The sequence below is a fragment of the Heterocephalus glaber genome, unplaced genomic scaffold (genome assembly GCF_053883595.1).
Source record: "Heterocephalus glaber isolate CG9 unplaced genomic scaffold, H.glaber_assembly_v1.0 deba00001744, whole genome shotgun sequence".
NCBI classification, from domain to species: domain Eukaryota; kingdom Metazoa; phylum Chordata; class Mammalia; order Rodentia; family Bathyergidae; genus Heterocephalus; species Heterocephalus glaber.
Genome location: NW_028258450.1, coordinates 4436129 through 4458951, shown reverse-complemented (window position 1 = coordinate 4458951; position 22823 = coordinate 4436129). Strand labels below are relative to the sequence as shown.

The window sequence follows — 22823 nt, the reverse complement described above, 5'->3', positions numbered from 1 at the left end:
GAGACACCACCACATGATGTCTCACCCTCTCCCATTCCTCACCTTGCTCTTCCCACTGCATTAGGGAGGACAGAAGGGAGGAGCAGAGGAAGAGCAAATTTGCTTTCCTCTCTGTGGATGCCCTTGAACTGGCATCAGGCGATTCTTGTGGCCCACTCACTGGTGCACACTACAGATTTAGTTGCAAATCTCTCTTTCTCTTTGAGAGAAGATGCCATATCCTCTCCATCCTCATTGCCCAGAGGCCAGGCTGAGAGTGGGTACTCAGAATATGTGCCAGAATACTGAATCAATGGATGCTCTGTCCTCTAATCCCCATCTCAAAATGGGCTTCCTATGTATTACTCGGGAAAACACTTTCCAATTCCATCCTGGGGAAAAAAGGTCTCAGAGCATGAGAATGGCTCTGCCTGGCTGTCTCACTCCAGCCAGATGGGGAGGCGGGAAAAGCTCCGATTCCCCCTCAGCCTGAATAGTGATTTCTCATCCGGCTGTCACACAGCTCTAAGACAGAGGAGCTGAGGGAAAGACCTGGAGAGGCAGGAAGAGTTGCTAAGGATTGAGACGATCAGGAGGCTGACTGACAAGGTGGAGTGGGAAGGAGGGGCTATCTTGAGAGCAGAGTGCGGTGAACTCTACCTGCCCCTCCATGCAGTTTCCTATGGGCCCACCCTGCATCTTCTTGAGGAAAGGCATCGCTGAGAAACAGCGGGTAAAGTGGAGTGTTGGGTGAGGGAGGTAGGCAGGGCAAGGGCAGCCAGGACACAGTGAAAAGGATGGGACTTGATGGTGCCCCGGAAAAGCGGGGCATGTGGACAGCAGGAGCCAAGAAGGTAGAAGAATTCAGGGAACATGGAGTCATAAGGCCAGTGAGATAGTTGGTTGAGGGTAAAATCAGAAGTCAGTAGCAAAGATAGGAGGAGAAGCAGAGAGATCTGGAGTGGCGTTGTGTGTGAAATCATTGTTCTTTTCTGTGTCCACAAGATATTGGAGCTGCTGGTGGTGATGATGATGGTGGTGATAATGTTAACTATCTGCCACTCATGAAGTTCTTGGTATGTGCTCAACTTTGTGCAAAAGGCTTACATTCTGGATGTCATTGAATCCTAAGAATGCACTCATGAGGTTGGTGATACTTTCATTCCTATTTTACAGGTAAGGAAACTGAGACTTGGAGTCATGAAGTCTTTTGACTTAATCTCACGCAATTAGTAAGTGGCAAGATCAGGTCTGTTTGATGCCTATGGGCATACTTTTAGTTCCTAGACTTTAAGACCACCAAAAACGTAAAGAGGACGGAAGGGAAGAGAAAGAAAGGGAAGGGAGAGAAAAGGGGTTGGATGAAAGGAACATAAGAAAAACAATATGGGGGAAAGCTCCAAGGATAAAGGAAGCAAGCGGAGTAAAGAAAGGCAGGGTTAGTAGCATTCCCCAGGGGCCATGCCAGGTGCCCAAGCCTGACCGTTCAAGTCTGTGCAGGAGTGGTCAGGGCAACGGCTAGACATTCTGAGGCTTTAGGAACCCATCATGCTGATGCTGAGTACCCTGCCTCAACTCCACTGAACTCTGATTCCATATAAAGGGATTCTAATACCTGGAAGGAAAGACAGAACAAAGGGAAAAAAGTCAATGGGTTGTAGTGGAAAGAATTTGAACCTGCAAGTCAAGGGCCCTGAATTCAAATTCAATGCTGAGCCTGACTTGCTATATGTTCTTAAGGGAGTAATTTAATCTCTCTCCTCCTTGGAAGGGCATCTTTTGCCTTTTTATGATATGTGTGACCTTCAGTCTTTTCCCTAACCTCTCTATTCTTCAGCTTCCTCATGGATGAGATGGGAATGATATTTGGACATATCTAACAGAGCAGTTCTGAGGTTTAGTCAAGAGGGGACAGCCTGGCACAGCGTCAGCCCCCGAACATGATATCTGTGATAGGAAGTCATGCTTTCTCCATCTGGAGGTCAGACAAGGTTGGACTCTGGTATCTAAGACCCATCTCAGCACAACATGAAGGGTGTTTGTCAGGAAGAGAAAGAAGGGGGAGGTCAGGATTCAAGGACGAGAGGAAGGAAATGAGGGGATGGGAGGAGTAAAGAGCAAATAGCTGAACAATGGGAGTCAGAAGATGGAAGAAAGCTAATGAGGACAACAGAGAATGGAAAGAAACAGGAGGAGGTGTGAAGTAACTTGGGAGAACCAGCAACACATTTGGAGAAGCAGGTGTTGGGTTCTTGACCTTCTTTCCAAATTCCCTCTGCCCTGCATTCCTTTCCAGGAGAGACCCCTGGGACAAGATGAGATCGAAGGTAACATTGCCCCAAATCCCCTCACATAGCCATCCCCCTCGCCTACCCTGCCCTCCATCCCTTGTGCATTTCGGTAAATTCCTTCATATGAAAATTTTACATCCCTTTCTCCTTCTCCTCAACAGCAATGTGGCGGAACTCCTTCTCACAGTTTAAATACTTCCCCAGGAAGGTGTGCCCAGCCCCATCTGTCTCAGAAACTAGGAGTGAGAAATGCATTTTAGAATGAGTCAAAATTGTTTTGTTTTTTTTTCTTGGCAGTTTTGAGAAAGCTTTACCCAAGTACTTGAGGACTCCAGTGGTCTCATTTAGTAGTCTCAGGCATCATTCCTCTTGAAAGCACATTTTATACAGAAATGCCTGGCTTTTTAAATGTATTCTTCTTTGAGGAGTTTCTAGTCAGTGGCTCATTGATAGTTTCAAGGGATGCCACCCTTTTCCACTGATGGTTTTAAGTTCCTCCAGAGTTCTCCCATCTTAACTTTCAGAGCTCCGAGAAGCATTTCTTGAGTTTGACAAGGACCAAGATGGGTTCGTCTCTTTTAAGGATCTGGGGAGTCTCATGAGAACAATGGGTTACGTGCCAACAGAGATGGAACTGACTGAACTGGGCCAACAAGTCTGCATGAACTGTGAGACCAGGGGGTGGGAGGGATGACTGGATAGGGGGAGCTGAGGGTGGGATTGGGAAGGGGATGGAGGTTGAGAATATATTTGTGGGTAGAAAGATGGATAAGTGGGCTGGAAGTCTGGGAGAAAACAGCCCAAGCAGCATTTACCAGGATAACTTTTAGAGGCAGATCTGGGTTCAAGACTCAGTTCTATTATTTACTAATTGTGTTCATTTTGAAAAGTGGCCTTGTCCTCTACTCTTGGGTCTCAGTTTCCTCATGGGCCAAGTGAGGACACCATCACTTCTTACCTAATGGGGTTGTGAAAAGGAAGGGGTAAAATGCTCATGCAGGTAAAGGGGATCCCCCAGGAAAGTTCTTATTAACTGCAGGTTATCACCATCGCCATTAATGGCTATCAGCGGAGTGCAAGATCGGAGCTGTGTTGGATGTCAGAAACAAACTTGGAGCCAGACCCAATGCTGGTGAATAGCATCGGAAAAGGATAAATTTTTAGATGGACGGCAAAGCTGATTTTGAGATTAAAGCTGGAATAAAATTGCTATCAGGTTTACTTCTGGGCATACAACTGAGTTGACAAGGTTGCATTCAAGGTGATAATAGTGCGTTCCACTCTCTGAGTCTGCTGGTTCCACATCTGCAAATTCAACCAACTGCAAGTGGAAAATATTTAGGGGAAAGAACGGTCTGTACTAAACATGTATGGACTTTTTTTTCTTGTCATAACATTCTATAAATAAGGCAAGTAATCTAGAGATGATTTGAAGTATTTGGGAGACTCACAAATGGGTTATACGCAAATACCATGGCATTTAATGAAAGGGACTTGAACACCTGCAGATTTTGATATCCACTGAGGGGTCTTGTTATCAAGCCCCAGTTGATACCAGAAGACTGCTGGACATATCTGGAAGAGACTCAAGTACTCATTTAATTCAAAGTCTCTCTTCTGAAGATCTACAGATGAGGGACCATAGGTCTGAACCAACTAAGAAGTTTGCCAAAGGTCAAATGGACATTAGTAACTTCTTCCATGCACATTATGTCCACGTGTCCAGCCTGGTTCAGATTAGAGAGACACAAGAGCTACCAGTGCCTGAGTATAGAGGGGATATCAAAGAAAACACTTAGAAGTCAGGGAGATGGGAGGTGATCTATTTTTTGGAAATAACAAAGAACAAAGAGAGGCCACGGATGGTTGGGACATATGGAGTCCTACTAATCCCACCTCTTCTGTCCTCAGTGGGTGGCCATGTAGACTTTGAGGACTTTGTGGAGCTGATGACCCCCAAATCCCTTGCAGAAACAGCTGGGATGATTGGTGTCCAGGAGATGCGAGATGCCTTCAAGGAGGTGAGCTAAGAGTCTTGTGGTGCTGGTGGAGAACTCAGAGGTATATTATTAATCATTGCCATGGACAGAACGCACCAAAAACTTTTTTTTTTTGTCTAGCCATGATAGCAAGAAAAATAACATATTCTAAACACTGGCAATGGACCAGGGGGTCTCTATACATTTTATCCAATTTTACCCTCCCAGATAACGTTAGGAGTAAGCAATCATTTATCCCAGTCCTACAGATAAGGAGTCTGAGGCTAATGGAGATTAAAAATCTTATCTGAGATCATTCTCCAAAATGAATGTTAGGGTCTCTGATCTTGGTATCTTTCATAGGAAAGAGAAAACCACGAATCTCAAATTCCCAGGAAATCATCCCGTGTAGGCCACTTCCTGTAGAGATGCTTAAAAGTAAGACACAGAGAGGGCAAAGGACTATCCTATATCCTCTCATAAAATACTTTTCTCATCAAAAACTTTCAACAATGCCAGGCAAAAATAAAACATAGCATTGGAAACAAAGACTTTGGAACCAGGCAACCATAGACTCAAATCCTGGGATGTTTCCACTTACTAGTTGTATGATTTCCCAGCTTTCTATAAAGATTGACGGGTGAAAATAGAAATTTTTGTGATTGCATAAATGCTCTGTCCAAAACAGTAGCCACTGGTTACATTTGGCAATCGAGTCCTTGAAGTGTGACTGGGGTGACGAAGGAAGTAAATTGTTTTTGGATGGGACTTCTAAAGCTTTATTCTTTCTTATGGCAATCGAGGTATTTATTTTTTATTAGTACTTCTTTGCCGTATATAATGTTTACATTCCTTGTGGGGACTTGTTACATGCACAGAACACATATATTATTTCTTCTCAAAGGATTTCAACCAAGTTATTAATTTAATTCCCATTTATATTCAGTTGACTCAGTATTGGAATACAATTCATTTTAATTTAAAAATGAATGTTTCAATTATTAGAAAAATTTCATTTGGAACAACTTGGATATGAGAATCTATCTTTTCAATTGTAAATTTAATGATGCAACTTTAATTCAGATCAAGTATTTGTGGTAAAAATTTAGTGTCTGAGAGGCCAGGATTTAGCTCAGTGGTTCTGCTGCCTGCCTTGCAAGCCCAACGTTCCGAGTTCGATCCCTGGTACCAAAAAGAAAAAAAAAAATTTAGTGTCTGAGTTGCCAAGTCCTGTAAGTGTAAAATACACACTGGATAAATGTTTAGTATTCTTAGTGTAGGTACATATGTGTACTTCAGTGTGTACCTATGCTCAGTATGTTAAGGATACTAAGCACATAGTAAGAACTTAATATGCTATGTCTTATGAAATCCAGTGTGCATAAAAAGAATGTAACATAATTCCTTCATAATTTTAAAATTTATTCTATGCTGAAATAAGTTTGGATATATTAGGTCAAAAAATAGATAACTAAAAAATTAATTTATCCTAGCACTTGAGAGGCTGAGGGAGATGCATTGCCATGAGTTCGAGGCTATCCTGGACTACATAGTGAGTTCAAGGCCAGCCTGGTTTACATACAGAGAGACCCTGTCTCAAAAAAAAGTTAATTTCACATTTTTATTGATTGATTGGTGTTAAAGATTGAACCTCATGTTCAACCAGGGCCCTAACTTTTCTTATAATGTGGCTACTAGAAAACTAAAAATTACCTACAAGGCTCAGGCTGTATTCCTACCGGACAGAGCTCTGGGGAGGTCTTGTCTGGGTGAGGAAACAGTAAGCAGAAATGCTGCGAGGCAGGAAGGTGTATTTGTGGAAGGATGAGTAGCATGAGCCAGAGGGAGCACAGCGTGAAATAGATGAGGTCTCAGAATTGTAGAAGGTGGGGCAAATCATTGCAACTATGTCAGGAATTTGCTCTGAATGCACAGGAAGCTGCTGGAGGATTTTAAGCAAGGGTGTGAAAAGATTGTGTATTGCACAAATGTGAACATGAAGCTGTGATGTTTATAGACCCTTCTAAGACCATGATAGAAGCCAGAACACCATTATGGAGGCTGTCTCAACAACCGAGCCAAGAGGTGACTGTGGCTTGAGCCAGGTTAACATCGTCAGAGCCAAGGAAGGGTAGCTGGCCCCAACATGTTTTAATGATAAATTTGTTAGGTTTTCTGGTAGATTGGCTAAAGTTTTTCAGGGAAAAGGTTGGATGTGGTTTATTGATTCAATAAATATTTATCAAGTGCCCACCATGTAAAAATACTTGTCTTGCTGTGTCTGGGTTGTGTCACTTAGCGTAATGAACTCTGGGTTCACCAGTATTGTCACAGATGACAGGATTTCCTTCTCTTTTCAGGCTGAATAATATTCCATTGTATCTATAGATCCACAGAAGAAAAAATGCTACATGATTGCACTCATATGATGTTTGTAAAATAATACAATTCATAGAAGCAGAAAGTAAAAGGTTTGTTGCTAAGTACTAGGGAGAAGGGCAAGAGGATTGCTATTCAATGGTACAGTTTTAGTTATGCAAGGTGACAAAGTTCCAGCGACCTGGTGCATATAGTGTACAATTAACAACTTGTACAGTGCATTTAAAAACTTCAGAGAAAAGATCTCACATTCAGTGATCTTACCACAAAAAACCAAAACAGTATAAAATAAAACAAAAACAAACAAGTGAAATTAAGAGACATAAGGGAACTTTTGGAGATGATGGATACGCTTATTACTCTGATCAAACTGAGGGTTTCACAGTGTATACATAGGTTCAAACTCATTGATTTATATGCATTAAATATATGCAGCTTTTTGTATACCTCAGTAAAGCTGCCTAAAATAATTACGATATATGTACATTTTGAAAGAAACTTTTCCTCAAATTGCTGATGTTCTAGTGGACAATGAACCCAAAGCTCTCAGCTTGGTTCTTGACCCTCAGTAAGGGATCCACAAGCAAGGATTATTATTGTTGTTATCACCGTTGACAGTGCTGAGTCAGACCTCTCTGTTTCTGTTCAGTTTGATGCAAACGGGGATGGGGAGATCACTCTGGGGGAGCTGCAGCAGGCCATGCAGAGGCTTCTGGGAGAGAAGCTCACAACCCAGGAGATTGCTGAGGTGGTGCAGGAGGCCGACATTAACAGAGATGGCACTGTTGACTTTGAAGGTGACTATGGGGGAATCCACTGAGGGAATCCACTTCTGACTCCCTGTGAGCTTGGAGCCAGATGGTGGATTTCAGAACTCTTCACTCCAGTCCTTTCTGACCATGTATCAGAAAGAAAAGAGCCCAGTGTATCACCTCTCAAGGCTCACGGAGCCCCTTGTCCAGAGAGCCTTGTTCATCCATGATCAGGACTCACTGCCACATTTCCCATCTCTCCTGGCTTGGCTCCCTGGGGACCTTGTGTTCTAGGAACAAAATGTCTCACCAGAAGGAGGGTGGGCTCTCTAGTAGCTGACATTCTTGGGTCAGATTCGTGGACTTGAAATTCAGGATCATCTCCTACTAAACATGTGGCTTTATCTGGCCAACTATTTTCTTTTCATGTTAGCTTTCACAGCTGCAAAATGGGGGTAACCATGACAACCTTCTCTCAAACAAAAAGAAATCATGCATAAAGGACACAATTAAAAAACAAGAGTTTATTTGTGTCTATACTTTTCCATCATTGTTTATGACATGCTTTCTGTCTGCAGAGCTATCCTTTCCCCTGGTTAAATCAGATTTACATCTGTGGAAGTCACCTCCTACCACTCATACTGGGCTCAGGATCCCTTCTCTGTGCTCCTTCACCACATCCGTGCATGTCTCTTTGGGAACACTGATCTATGACATCACAACAACTGGAAAGAATTTGTTTCCTATTTCTTTCTGAGGCTGCACCCCAATTCCCTCATCACAGCTCTTAGCACAGAGCTCAACGCATATGTGTTGAATAACTGGATAAGTGAAGAGGACTGGAGTTATATGTGGTCAGGAGCAGGGATTATTTCTGTGAAAGGCATAAATCAGGCACGTTGAGCTCTAGGTGTGACACTCCTTGGTCCAGAACTCAATGTCTAGCGGCTGCCTGTAAGCAAACATCCCAAAGTCTTAGTCAGCTATTCAAGTGCATGGATCATTCCTCTCCAACCACCCATCCAGCCATATCATCTACAGCCATACTTTAAATTGTTATGCTTTGGTGCAAGCATGAAATTAGCACTGTGCTCCTAAATTTCTGTTTCTTTGCAACTGATGTTCTGTCCCCTTACCACAGCTTTAGTTTGGGTGCTCCCTCAAGGACACATGCCAATTGCCCTTTGCTGAGAGCTTCCCTTTCCCATAGCAGGCTGTGTGATTCCCAGGCCTGGAGCTATATGGAAGTTTCTCAGTTCCTCTCCAAGGAAGTTGTTTTGTGTTTGCCTCCAAGGCTGTATTTGCCTCCATCGCAGAAGACACTGGAGGAGTCTTCTCTAAACTGCATCTCCTCTACAAGTCCCCAAATAGAGATGTAGTAGATATTTGTTGGAAACTTGCTGGATCTAGTGAGGCTCAGGTGCACAGTGGACATTAATGAAAATCAGGAAAAGGTGGAGGTGGGGATGAGAGACAGATGTTTGGGCCACCCACAGATAAAAGGACAGGGTCACCTCATGACATGGCAGAGCCAGCAAACACATCTGACCTTGAGTCACAGTAAGTCTAGGGCTGCCGGCACTCCTTTCAGGGTTTGCCATTCATGATCCAGATTCCCTTGGGTGCATTGGTTACCCTTACCAACCTCAGTTTCCTTGTATGTAAAATGGCATCCTTCCAGGACAGTTGAAAAAATGAAATAAGGTACTAACAATTACTACTTATAGAACACTTAACCTGCCTTATGAACATTGTGTCATTTAACCATCTAAAACATCATGTGTGGAAGATGGTAATCCTATGAGTCCCACTTTATAGATGAAGAAATGGAAGCATAGAGAGGTGAAGTAATTCCTCAAAGATCCATGTCACTGCTTGGCACATAGGAAATGTTCAAAAAAATAGTGTTGGCTGCTGTAAAAGAGGCACCTCATGGAGACTTTTCTTTGCAGAGTTTGTGAAAATGATGTCTCGTCGAGGAGGTCCTAGAAGCTCCAGATACTCTCTGCCTGGGAACATGGATGAAATGCGTGTGGAGGACCGAATCTCTGTGACCCCTTGCATGACAGTGGGTGGGAGGGTGTAGTGGCCTTGCACAATACGGACTGAGGTCACACTTAAGGAAGTAGCTTTGCCGGATGGGGATGAGAGGCATCTATAAAGCTATATAGCTTTGTATAGCTTCAGAAAGAAGAGCCTCTGTGTGAAATATCAGTGGTACTAGGGCCCAGTTGCCATTTCAAAAACACCAAAGATTAATGACATCTTTTTGCTTCATATAGTCCTAAATTCCTGCAACCTGCCAGAGTCCCTTCCCTAGATTCCCCTTTACACAAAGGTCTATCCATGCCCCCTACAGATTTTAACCTCTGTAGGAGGGAACACACCCATCCTGGGACTAGAAACTGGGATCTTGTTACTGTGGGCCCAGAGAGGGTCATTGGGAGGTGCTCCAAGGGGGGTTTTCCTGAGTTCCTGGAAGCACAGTCTGTTTTTTCTCTTTCGACCTCTCCCCTCACACACCCTCTCTTGGTGTAAGATGCTTGGGGCGACTGAATTAATCACAAAGCTGGATTATGAAGGCTTAGGACAAACTAATCCTCCTTGGGGAATTAATCCCCCACAAAATATCATGAGAGGGAGAGGGAGAGAGAGCACTCCAAATCCCCCACACAGCCAGGGGACCGCAAAGCCATTCCCGGAAGCAGCCTGCCTGCACGGTGGTCTGCCCTGGGTTGCTGTAGAAGATCTCTGTATTAGATGCAAAGTGCACTCCACCCCCAGCATCCTGACCTTGCTCTGTGCTGGGAAACGGAAAAGATCGTCCCTCCTCTCTTCCACCCCAGAGCAGCACACTTCAGCAATGCACAGTTCTAAATAAAGACTTCATTTCACATCTTCCTCCAAGTGTTTTCTCACTTTGAAGTCCATTAAGTAGATGTACAGAATGGGTTGGTTGATTCAGTAGCCTCAGTTTATACAATTAAAGAAAATGTGGAACCAGAACCAGAATAATACATTTTCTAACCTCTTACCTGTGGTTACTCTTTTTGTGCCATTCTTCATTATCCCGGGACAATTTTATTATTTATTTATTTATTTATTTATTTATTTATTTATTTTGTATCAGGGATCAAACTCGGGACCTTGCACTTGCAAGGCAGGCTGCGGAAACACTGAACTAAATCCCCGGCCCAATAATTTTATTTTTAAGGCCCATAACTCCTATTTTCTTCCTCTCCTCTCTCTCTATGTGTCTACTGAGTTTTCAGCCTTTGGGGCTGAGGAACTGAATTTTATTTCAATTTTAAATTTTATGGTATTATTTTATTGATATAATTCTGTTGATGAAGAATATTAATGACTGAAGTTAAATCTAAGCAGTCTCATTTGGCTAGTGATTGCTATATTAGACAGTGTGACTTCATGCAGCAGGCCCAGGGTTATTTGGGGTCATGGGAAGAGCCTTGTGCTAGGTTTTGTTTTCTTGGTGGTTACATTCCAGTGTGAAGGGAGAAGAAAAATTACAATGCTGAAGAGAAGCTCAGATTGAGATGAATACTTTGAGGAAAATAAAATGAGATGTGTAGAAACAGAGAGAATTTGGGAAGGGGAGAGTGGCTTGATTAGAATGGTCAGAAAGGCAGGTCTTGAAGATGGGGTGTCTCCGGTTGGATTTTCACAGCTCCTCCTCTGTCTGAGAGTGGAGATGAGCAAGCAAGAGGTTCACCAGGGAGTCTCCTTGGGATCAGTGCTGCAAAGGGAAGGGAAGGAACTGGGTTGGGCAGAAGGAGAAGTGAACTATGTGGAAGTTTGCCAACCTCAGTTGAACCCATGGGAGCTCCAGTCACAGCTCTGCCAAGTTTTCTCACTTGGGTTGAGATGGCCGAGGACAACTACAGGAAGACAAGGTCACAGCCATCCAGCACAAGCTCAGCTACAGAGGCTAAGTGGGCATGATGTGTTCAGGAAACTGAGGTAAAAAATGAGAGGAGGGAAGGCCTGAGGCAAGGAAAGGAGATGCAGAACTAGGAGCAAGAGAACTACCTTACTAAGGAGTTTCTTTGTGTTGTTGGATGAGGATTTATTCTTGAACTAAAAAGAAAAAGAAAAAACTACCATTAAATATTTAGGGTTCTCTCTTGTATGTGTAACATTAATGTAACTTGAAAATAAGATTGATAGCAAATAGGACTGAAGAGCTAAAATCTGTTCCTGATATTTGGGTGGAGTGAGGGGCCATGGTAACAGTAGCTCAGGGTATTTTATTTAGAAGGAAGAGGGAGGAGAAAGTGTAGGAGGAAGAGGAATAAGAGGAGGAAGAGAAGAAGGAAGAGAAGGAAGAATAACAACAATGACAATAACAACAACAACATCCGTTTTCATCTGGGAAGGAGGAAAAAAGATTCTGTAATCAGAATTACAGAATTAGTAATGTCTACCATGGAAAGGGTAAAGAATAATTGAGGCGATTTTATAACAAATTCTCTACCCTCCATTTATGTGATAATTTGTAGATAATAAAATAAGTGCCCACAAATTTTTCACCCAGATTTGTGATTTCCCAGAAAGAGCTAATAGGCTGCAATCACTTCTGAGGGTCCTTGGGATGAGAATCAGATCTTCTACCATGAGAGTCAGGTACCTAGACAGCAACTCTTCCTTCCCACACATCCACAATAGCTCTTATTCAAAAAGGGAGAAAGGCAGCCCCTAGGGTTGATTTAGAACTCCTTTATTGGTGGTTATGCCACATTTTCCCTCTGTTCTTCAGTAAGGACCATGTGACTAAGTGGTATGGCATTTCAAAAAGTGATTTTCTAAGTTTGAAAGGTGCAATGAAAAAGCCTCACTGTGGAGTCTTCCTCTGAAGGTGTCTTTCTTCTCCCTGAAAAAGGAATCAAATGCCAAAGTTCAAGATGTAAGTCTGCATTGACTCAAAATACACAGTATTTTCAATAAAAATGACTTTGTGCCGGATATGTTGACATACACCTGTAATCTCTGCTGTTTGGGAGCCCAAGGCAGGAAGATCTCAACTTTGAGACCAGCCTGGGCTACCTAGTGAGACCCTGTTTCAAAATAAAAAAGGGCTGGATATGTAACTCAGTGGTAAAGCACTTGCCTAGCATGTGTGAGGCCCAGTGTTCCACCTCTAGCATTATAGACAAAAAAGGTGAGTTTGTATTGATACGAAGACTCAATCAGAAGAGGAAGCAGCTGAACTGAGAGTAGTTAGATTGCCCCCCCCAGGTGGCTCATAGATGTGTCAATCAATGAATAGTAGACCTCTCAATTTCAACTTTGTGGCAATAGGTTTGGTGGGAGAGGCACCTGCAAATAGATGGTCTTGCTGTAAAGGAAAAACAGTGGAAGGAGAGGGAGGGGAAAGAGGAAGAGGAAGGGAAAACAATAACATCAGTAATAATGCGATGTGCATTTGTATCTGGACTCGGAGGGAACTAGATTCTGTAATCAATTATTGACATCTGTCATGAGCATGGAGAAGGAATAGTCGAGGAGCCTGCAATGAATTTTGGAGTCTGGGCACTAAAAATATACTTCAGCCTTGCCACAAACTGGAGACCACCAGGCCATTTTAAACATCCACCCTGTTGAAATGGTACCCAGTGTTCTAAACCCACTTCTTTACCTTTCCTCTGTTCTGGGGAGATAATTCTTACTGCTAAACAATGACACAGGAAGAGTCACTAATTTGGTATCATCCATAAACCATGTGTATCAAAAGGGCAAATGCTGCCTGAACCACTGGAATTTTCCATCTTTGAGGGAGGCATAGTGATGGTTTGTCCACACATTGATGAACAGAGTTTCTCTTTGTTTCTAGATTCCAGAAGATACAGAGTTTTTAGGTCAGCTGCTCTACACATGAGGTCTAGGGAGAATTACTGTAGGTTGGAGAATGCTGAAGCTAGCCCGAGGGGAGAGCTAGGGGGAAAGACTGGATGAGAGGACAGATTAATTTGGTCCTGTGGAGATAGTGGATGACTTATGGGCTAAGGTTGGGAGGGACCCCAAAGGCTAAAGGAAGCCAATTAAACCTACACCTTTTCCTTGGTCAGTTACTCAATGGTGGTAATAGATTAGCAACATGATGCCAAGCCCTCTGAGGGCCAGGAAGTCCAGTTTATCCCCTTTTCTAGTCTGTCTTTTTATATCATCTTCTGTTTGAGAAATTCTGCTTTTCTAATCTTTCATACCTAAAGCCTCCCATGTCTGCAACTTGAAATGATAATTTTCGGTGTTCGAAAGAATTTTATAATCCTCCTTCTGCTCTCCTGCTTTCCAGGAAAATCCTAATTCCCTCCGGCCTTCTAATTTGGGAAGCTGCTGCAGCCTTCCCCCCACTCTATGTTATCTCTAGAAAGCAGAGCCCACCTTGCTGGGAACCTCAGTTGATCAGACATGCTGGGAGGAACAGATTTCACCTTTCCACCAGCAACACAGCCAGGTGTGCTCCTACGTCACCAGCACATCAGAGATGCACCCACTTCTGGTCTTGGCTCTCACCTCAGCATCAGCAGTCTACCCAGGTATGATCCTGGTCATAGTTGTAAGAAGTTGCACACCACATAAGGTTGTCTTTTGATCCTTTGGTGGTGCAGTTAAAATAATTCTTGTTTTTGTAGTTGAATGGGAAGTGGCAGGGAAAACCAGGAGCTGTTGAGGAAATTCCTAGGGAGAGGAAAGGGATAAGGATAAGGTTATTCCTGGGATTTTTATACTGTAGCTGGGGGTTGAGGTTCAGAGCCCACCCTAGGTTCAAAATCAGGTGCACACTGCATGTGCTGCACTATTTGGGCTTAGTCCAGAGGCTTCTGTTGGAAGGATGAGTTTTAACCCCAAACTATACATTAGGAGAATTTCATGTGCTAGTTTTCTTCTGCAAAGCCGTCTGGATTCAGGACTTGGGATAGGGTGGTGGGGATAGAATGGGGAAGAAGGGCAGAGTGAGAATCCTGGGAGGGAAGGAGAAGGAAGGAGAGGGAAGGAGAAAGAGAAGGAGAGTGTTCTGCCATCAGGATGTCCAGAGTGTGGGGTGGAGACACTCACCAAACAATTTCAGTGGCTCCTCATTTTTCATAGATTCTGAATTTGCCAATTTGCCTACTCAGTAAAATTTATTTGAAATCCTCAAATGAATACTCATGGTGCTTCTGCAGACCTTGTAGACACACACAGTAGTGAGAAATTTGACTCCCCTGATGGATATGTTCTCAGCTAAAGTCAAGCAAGGTGATACTGCCTGCTCATTTCTGGTCCCCTACTGTGAGGAAATTTCTTTTTCATGGGCCGGTGCCATACTTTTCAAATTTTCATGGTTTATGTTGGCAATTTCATTGCTTACAACAGCCCACATGGATACTGTCGAAATGTTTACTAGTGTTATTAAACATGGGAAGGCTGGGATGGGCCTTATGGAGAAAATACCATGTAAGTGTCTTTCAGGCCCCTGTGGAGGTGCTGTCAGTGTGAGTTCAGGCACGAATTACAGTATTAATGGCTGGGAATTCACTGTGAATGAATCAACTAAAGAAGATGTCTTTGAACAGAAATACATCCAAATCAAGGTCACGCCTTGATCACTGACAAACTGTGACCAGAGGCTGGTAGGAATCTAACCCTATATTTCCCCAAAGGAGTGGTGATTTAGGGTTCACAGTGACTTTATAAATTATAACTACAGTGAATGAGCATAACTCACTGCCTCTTCCAGTGTAACTGACTCTCACTTCTACGTGAGTCATCATAGAGAATTGCAAAGCTCCAGATGCATAGAAGACCCTTGAATGAGGGATGGAGACCCGGATAACCTGAAGAAATGGGGTACATCAGGAAAGGCTCATCCCTGAGCAAAATGTACCAAAACAGGGCCTGCTGACCATTGCCCAAGCACAAAACAGTGAATGCACATTGCCAGGGTTACAGCTTTCTTTCTCCAGGCCTTCTCTGACCACCCTGCTAAATCTCAGTTTGAAATCTTTTGTTAACAAAAAAAATGATCCAAAACTTGAATAAGGTCATAACACTGTGACGTGACCTTTTAATGTCATCGTTGAGCATCATCTAACAAGCCCCTAAGAGCCATCTGATAGTCTAGCTCAGAGTCAGCATAATTTTTCTGTAGATATTTTTGGACTTGTGCACCATACAGTCTCTGTCACAGCTACAGTCATAGGGGGACAGTAGTCATGGTGCTCCATAAGCCTGGATGAGTTCCAATAAAACTTTTGATGGGCACTGGACACGAAATATTATCCTTCTTTTGATTTTCCCCAACCGTGTAAATAGGTGAGCTCTTTTCTTACATTGGGGGTCGTACAAACATAAGAATTCATCCAGATTTGGCTCAGTAGTGTGAGAAAAGGTGCAAATCCCTGCCCTAGGGAAATATAACTACCTGACCTACTGTTTGCTATTGGCTAGAGACCCAGACCCTTTAGCTATTAGATGTAACTTGTAGAGGATTAACAGGTTGTAGATAATTTTTGTGCAATGGATGCAAATAATTTCTACCTGGAAGAAAAGATTCCTCAAAGGCTTGACTGCTCTTTAGATGTATGTTAGTGGATCTTGTATCTAACAGCAATCTTTTCCAGCTCAGTGTTCTTTACCTCCCTCTGAACTGGTTTTCTATGCTTCCCTCATTAATTATTTTTTAAACCTTAACATAATGTTTACTCTGTATTTGTATGAGAGGTGTTGAAGATTTTGAAATTTTTGTTCTGGCACTTTTCTCTTGGTTCTTAAGCCACAGTCATACATTGTTGGCACTATTTGTTTTTCAGATTTGTGAGCGTGGGGCTCTGTCTCCTTATTCATCATCTTACTCCCACCCCCACCCCCAGTGCCCAGCACAGTGCCTGAAACCCAGTAGGGCCACATATGGTATTTGTTGAGTAATTAAATGAAAGACTCCACCCTTGCCCACCCAGTCTCCTGCCCCAGATTACTGGTGTCTGCACAGAAGCTCCACTTTCCATCTTTATCCATGTTCTCTGTGGTTGGACACCAGAGCTTGTTGCTTTCATCCTCAAGGCACTCGGAGATCCCCTTATTTCTATACTTGGATGGGAAGATGCAGGGCTTGCTGAAAGAATTTCCCCCGTACTCTAAAAATGATCATGGAATATTGACAGGTCAAGAGGAGGAGCTGGAAAGGGCTTCCATTTAATACACACAAACTGCACTGAACTTTAGTTCGTGAAGGGCAACATCACACTGAACCCTCCAAGCAACTTTGTGGTGATATATTATTTACACTTTATGGTTAAGTGAGAACCACTACCATCAACAACCATGCAGCTTACTGTCCACATTAACAGGACCTTATCATTCCATGATCTTCGCCAAATAAACTCCACTGATCCAGAGAATTCTTGCCAGGGAAAATAAGAGTTGCAAATAGCTTTGTTGTCCATTCTAAGAGCTTTTTGAAAAATGATTTAAATAAACATTAGATATGGCTTATTTCACTTAGTTTAAGTCCTCTAGTTTTATCCATGTTGTGATAAATGATAGAATTTTCTGATTTTAAGGGATGTATAGTATTTCAGCCTTATATATATATTACTTTTTTAAAAACTCCATTCATCTGCTAATGGGCACATTGGTTATTTCCCTACCTTAGCTATTGTGAATAATGATGGGAGAATGTGGAGTGAAGCTATCTCTTCAACATGCTAACTTCATTTTCTTTAGAAATAAACTTAGAAATAGGATTGCTGGATCATGTGGTTGATCTCTTTTTGTTTCTCCGAGGAACTGCCATATTGCTTTCCCTAACGGTCACACAAATTTACATTCCCACCAGCAGTATTGAAGGGTATTCTTTTTTCCACATCTTTGTCAATCTTTGTTATACTTTACCTTTTTGATAGCAGTTAATCTAACAGGTGTGAGGTGGTTTTAATTTGACAACAATCAATTCATAAAGTAAAAAATAGACTGCTAAATTTTTCAGTAGATTATAGTTTTATAGATCATTCACTGTACAAGACTCTCTGAACTCCTCTCCTCCGTTCGCCATGGCCACCAATCCTACACCCAATTCACATCACATCCGCACCTTGAAAGACCCACCAGACCCACCAGACCCCCAGACCTCATTAATTTCCAGGCTTTGTCTTCTCTGCTTCAGTATTCCATTAATTATGTCAAAGTTGTAATCTCCCTTACTTTGGTGTTGTGGTTTGTATCTAGAGTACCCCATGCTCCAAAGGCTTGGTTGCCAGCCTGTGGTGTTCTGAGAAGGTGGTAGAAACTGTAGGAGGTGGTATCAGTTGGAGGAAATAGGTCACTGGGGGGTGCCCTTGAGGAGGTGTGATGGGACCCTGGGTCCTTCCTCTCCCTCTGCTTCCTAACTGCCGTATGGTGACCACTTTTGCTCCACCAGGTGCTCCCTGCCACGATGTTCTGCCCTACCACAGACCCAAAATGGTGGCAAGCCACTGTGGACTGAGTCTTCTGGGAGCCAACATAAACGTTTTCTCCTTCTAAGTTCATTATCTCAGGTATTTTGTCATGGCAGCACAACATTGACTAACACATTTAGTAAACAATAAGCTTAACATAATTTCTTGTGGTGTTATCCAGAGAGCTAGAATTTGTTGAAGGGTTTGGAGTCTAGAGACAGTAATGACTAGGGATTGAGAGCACAGTTCTGAAGGTGGGACTTCCTGGCCTCAAATCACAGCTCTTCCACTTAACAAATGAATCTGTATAAATAGTTTTCCTATCTGTAATTGGGAATAATGATTAGATTAATCTCACAGGGGTCATTGTGAAGGTGATATGAGTTATTTCATATGAAGTACTTAAGACTACTGTCTGACACAGCAATGATTCTTTAAATTAACAAGATTATGTGTGACCTTTAAAAAAAACTAACATGTTCAAGATCACACTGGGATATATGACAACTTCTGAGTTCTAACTCAAGTCCAAATTCAAGGCCCATTTTCAGACTAGTGGCTCTGATGGTAGCAGAGGAGAGATCACGTTTCTTGAGTACCTAGTGTGGCATCATGAGAGACCCTGCATGAGAGCGAACTCCAAGGTTTACAATAACCCTGTGAAGTCAGCCTCAGGGTCCTCATTGTACAGATAATAAAAGTGACCAAAGGAGTTAACAAATTTTCAGTGTGATGGGGGAAACCAGAGCTGAGGGGGACCTTTTGGTGCACATGTGTTTAGTGATTTATGGAAATTATAATTTGTTACCTCATCCAAATTGAAATGATGTATTACTTGCATCACAAGTCTGAGTGGCCTAGATAGCATTAAGGATAAACAAGTTTAGATTTTAATGTCAGAGTTAAGTTACAGTAAGATTTGAAACAGACAAAACTGTACAGAGCACTATTATGCTATCATAAAACTGTTACCTTATCAATCCATCAATTTGTTTTAGTATTTAAAATGGTGACAATAATGAGAGTATTAATAATGGAATTTAGGGCCCAAAGTAGAGATGGAGAAAGTTGGATGAAAAGTTAGGTTAAGTATTAATACAAGATTATGATGGGGTGTAAGGATAGGTTAGTTTAGAGTTAGGGACACAATGATAGAGGCCAAGAGCTAGATAGGATAAAATCATGGTTTGATGTGGGATTAGGACATTTTTAATGTTAATGGAAGAACATAATTAAGATTTTTATTGCAAAAGGAGTATGGCTGTGGACAAGGACCTTTCATAGAGCATGGGCTTTGGAGCTGCATGAACTTGAATTCAAATTCTAACTCCAGTATAGCCTGGCATTATGACCATGGGAAGGATTAAATTTTACTGGGACCATTTACTGAATGGAGTGAGTTGGGAAATGGACCTTCTAGAGCTGCCATGGAAAGATTCAACAGGATATTGTACGCAAAACTCTCAGATAAGAATTTAGAGCACAGAAGCCACTGAAATAAATGGTCCTTCAAAGTTGGGATTAAATGTAGAATTAAGATTAGATGTTAAAGTGCATTAAAATATAGGCTGGATCGGTCAGTGAGTGATCTGGTTGTCAATTCTAAAAGCACAAATAATAAAAAAAAATTAAGACTACATCATACGTCCAGTTGTCAGGCTGGCTTTGAGGCCTTGGGGAGCATGGTCTCAGGAAATGCCTCTTGTGCTTGTCATGGTGTGGTCTATGGGAAGAAACTTGGTCTCCAGAACTGCTTCCCTGAGTTGTACATATCCCCTCTTGATGACCACGGTTGAACACCCCCCTTCCCACCACGCAGCTCTCTGGCTCCCATGGCTCACCATTCATCTCATGATACTTCCACTGCTGCTTCTCATCAAAGCTGGACGTGACTGAGCACATCTTTCCTGTGAAGCTGCCGTCTGAGTTGCAGCTGTTATAGGTCCTTCCACAAAAGATGAAGGGGAAGACACATCGTGGGTAATCTGTACAGAACAGAGTTCATGAGTAACTCATTTTTTTCTAGCCATTCACAGGAGAGAGTCATTTTATCAATCAGTCAATCAACAATCAAAGTACAGGACAAATATAAAGTTTGGAAGAGACTTTTTGCACACATGTCATCAAGCATTTGATAAAGCCTACTCCGTGTCCTCTCGTCCACACAACTTCTCCAGTGGGGCTTCCCAGCTCAACCTAGGATGTTCACACCTGCCAAGCAACCCTATCTAACACACTTCACACTATCTGAAGAGAAGCAAAAGGATTAATATACTTTACATAGTGTTTTCTTACTTAAATTCTTTTATTGGTCCATTTTAGGTATGCAATACATTTACATTTATCAGTGGGTGCTGGTACCTGTACATGATGTATCATGTTTCTTATTTTTTTCCCCATTACCTGTGTGCCCTTCACCCCCTCCACCCTTCCCTATTTACATAGACTTCGCTTCCATTTTTTTCTTTTCTCATAATTTTTCCTTTCCCTTCTTTCCTTTCCCCTTCCCCTCCCACTTCCCCTACCCCTTTGCACCTTTTCTTCCTATTTCAAATTATCAATTATTCATTTTAGTCAATTTAATCCTTATTTACACCTTCAGTTTCTCATACTAGAGAAACTATTAGGTATTTACACGTGTGTCCTATTTATTTCACTTAAGAATATGGCCTCAATATGCATCCATTTAGCTATCAATGTGTCTAGTTTCTTGTTCTTTATGGCTGAGTAGTACTCCATTTTATAAAAAAAAACCCCACATCTTCTATACCCAGTTTCCAGTTGATGGACACTTGGGCTGTTTCCAAGCTTTAGCTATTACAAACTGTGCCTCTATAAACATGGGTGCACATATATTGCTGTGGTATGATCCTTTTAACTCTCTTGGGAAGAAAACCAATAGGGGAATAGCTGGGTCAAATGAGACCTCTAGTCCTAGTTCTTTGAGGTATCTTCATACTGATTTCCACAGTGGTTGCACCAGTCTACACTCCCACCAACAATGGAGAAGGGTTCCTTTCTCCCCACATCCCAGCCAGCATTTGTTACTGGTTGATTTCTTGATAGCAGCCACTCTTTCTGAGGTGAGGTGGAATCTCAGTATTGTTTTCATCTTCATTTCTTGAATGACCAGTGATGTTGAACATTTTTTCATACATTTTTTGGCTGCTTTTACTTCTTTGTCTAAGAAATGTCTATTCATTTCAGATGCCCATTTTTGTATTGGGTCTTTGAATTTGGGAGATCTGATTTTTTCAGTTCTTTATATATTCTAGATAGTAGACCTTTGTCTGAGTTACAGCTGCTAAAATTTTTTTCCCATATTGTAGGTTGTTTCTTAGCTCTGGTGGTGGTTACTCTTGCAGTGCAGAAGCTTTTTAATAAGATGAGATCCCAGTTGTTGATTCTTTGTGCTAGGTCCCGTGCTACTGAGGTTTTGTTCATAAAGTCTTTTCCCATGCCAATGTCTTCAAGAGTTCTACCTAACTTATCTTCCAGCAAGTTTAGTGTTTCTGTCTTAATATTTCGATCTTTAATCCACTTCGATCTTAGTTTAGTACATGGTGATAGATATGGGTCTAGTTTAAATCTTTGGCAGGTTGAAATCCAGTTTTTCCAACACCATTTATTAAATAGGCTATCTTTCCTCCAATGAAGGTGGTTGGCTCCTTTGTCAAAGATGAGGTGGCTGAGTATGTCTGGAGTTGTTTCTGCATCTTCTAATCTATTCCACTGATCTTTGGGTCTGTTTCTTTGCCAGTACCATGCTGCTTTTATCACAGTAGCTTTGTAGTATAGTTTCAAGTTGTGGATTGTGATACCCCCAGCCATGTCTCTGTTGCCTAAAATTCCTTTTGCTATTCTAGTTCTCTTCTGGTTCCAAATGAATTTTTGGATTGTTTTCTCTAGTTCTGTGAAGTATATTTTTACATAGTGTCTTGAACGTAAATCAATTATATCACCAACAGATCTATAAGGATCTAAGAATCTTGTTTGATTTATGACCAAGAGATAAAGTTAAGATCTTGATAAAACATTTTATAAAAAATATTAATGTTATTTAACAAAAGTTAGTGAAGTAAAATACTGGTACCTTCCTGCAGTTCACATGTAAAAAATAAATTTAAAATTAATTATTAATAAATTAGGTAATACATTATAATGAATTCACATAAATAAATACATTAATAAGCTCCCAGGTCTATAGCATTCTGCCACTCACCTTCCATCATACAGTATTTTCACCTGCCACCATAAAATGCTGTGGTTGAACACCAAGGGAGGAAGCTGTTGATTTTGGTGCAAGAGAAGTAAACGGACCCCTTGTAGGTAAAAGGAAAGACACAGTCCTCTTTCACTTCTGATGGACAGAAGAACAAAGCAGGAAGGGTAAGTCACAATAGATGAGATGCATCCTGGTTTGGTTCTCACTTTGGTCTGTTTGGGCCCCCACCATTCATAGATGGAAACCCTAATGTGGTGACAAAAGAGTTAAAGTTTGAGCACTCACATTTCTCTGGTGACACAATCCTGCTCAGCACAAGGTCCTCAGGAGGCACTACATTAATGTTTGCTGGAAACAATGCAGGAAAAAAATGGAAAGAGAGCTTTTGAAAGTGGAGATGGGAAGGGTTGGAGGAGGGGAGGGAAAGGGGACAGAAAAAGAATTAAGATGTGCTATGTGCATGTACAAATTCCCCATGATGAATGTGATCATTGTGTACTGAAAACATGTACTAATAAAAAAATAATCACAAGAACTGTTCGTTCCTACTGATTCCCCTCCAAATTAAAGCATACAGACATCCTTACCTAAGTCTGAAAAGACTTGTGTGAGGCCTAAGAAAAAGGCAACAGTTTGCAAACCTGATGTACAACTTAAGTTTACAATATGCTTGTGAAAGGTTAACAAGGAACAAGATACCCTGAAAAATGGATTTCTTAGATATCTACATTTGCTAATTCAGTCCCTGTCCCAGGTTTTTAATCTTTTAAAAACAATTTCCA

General features: G+C 41.8%; 2 protein-coding genes across 2 annotated transcripts; one reads left to right on the top strand and one right to left on the bottom strand.

Annotated features, from left to right (window-relative positions):
* Positions 1–145: 145 nt before the first annotated feature.
* On the top strand, positions 146–10437 carry Cabp5 (calcium binding protein 5). The gene is made up of 6 exons (XM_004867212.3): positions 146–712; positions 2276–2306; positions 2795–2938; positions 4182–4291; positions 7278–7425; positions 9333–10437. Exons 1-6 carry the CDS (start codon positions 650–652, stop codon positions 9464–9466), a joined length of 630 nt encoding a protein of 209 aa, XP_004867269.2. The 5' UTR covers positions 146–649; the 3' UTR covers positions 9467–10437.
* Positions 10438–13918: 3481 nt separating this feature from the next.
* Elspbp1 (epididymal sperm binding protein 1) lies at positions 13919–22558 on the bottom strand. The gene is made up of 5 exons (XM_021246037.2): positions 22327–22558; positions 22039–22176; positions 19658–19801; positions 16356–16514; positions 13919–14076 (listed from the first exon to the last, which is right to left on the bottom strand). Exons 2-5 carry the CDS (start codon positions 22046–22048, stop codon positions 13919–13921), a joined length of 471 nt encoding a protein of 156 aa, XP_021101696.2. The 5' UTR covers positions 22049–22176; positions 22327–22558.
* Positions 22559–22823: the final 265 nt, after the last annotated feature.

Bases quoted from the DNA above. Each gene is read 5' to 3' on its own strand.
- Elspbp1 (XM_021246037.2), bottom strand. The intron at 16,515-19,657 runs GTGAGCCATGGG...GATCATTTTTAG, and splicing joins GAAGTATCATGAGATGAATG to AGTACGGGGGAAATTCTTTC. The intron at 14,077-16,355 runs GTAATCTGGGGC...TCCTCTCCCTAG, and splicing joins GAGCTTCTGTGCAGACACCA to GAATTTCCTCAACAGCTCCT.
- Cabp5 (XM_004867212.3), top strand. From the start codon at position 650: ATGCAGTTTCCTATGGGCCCACCCTGCATCTTCTTGAGGAAAGGCATC. The intron at 2,939-4,181 runs GTGAGACCAGGG...TTCTGTCCTCAG, and splicing joins CCAACAAGTCTGCATGAACT to TGGGTGGCCATGTAGACTTT. The intron at 7,426-9,332 runs GTGACTATGGGG...TTTTCTTTGCAG, and splicing joins TGGCACTGTTGACTTTGAAG to AGTTTGTGAAAATGATGTCT.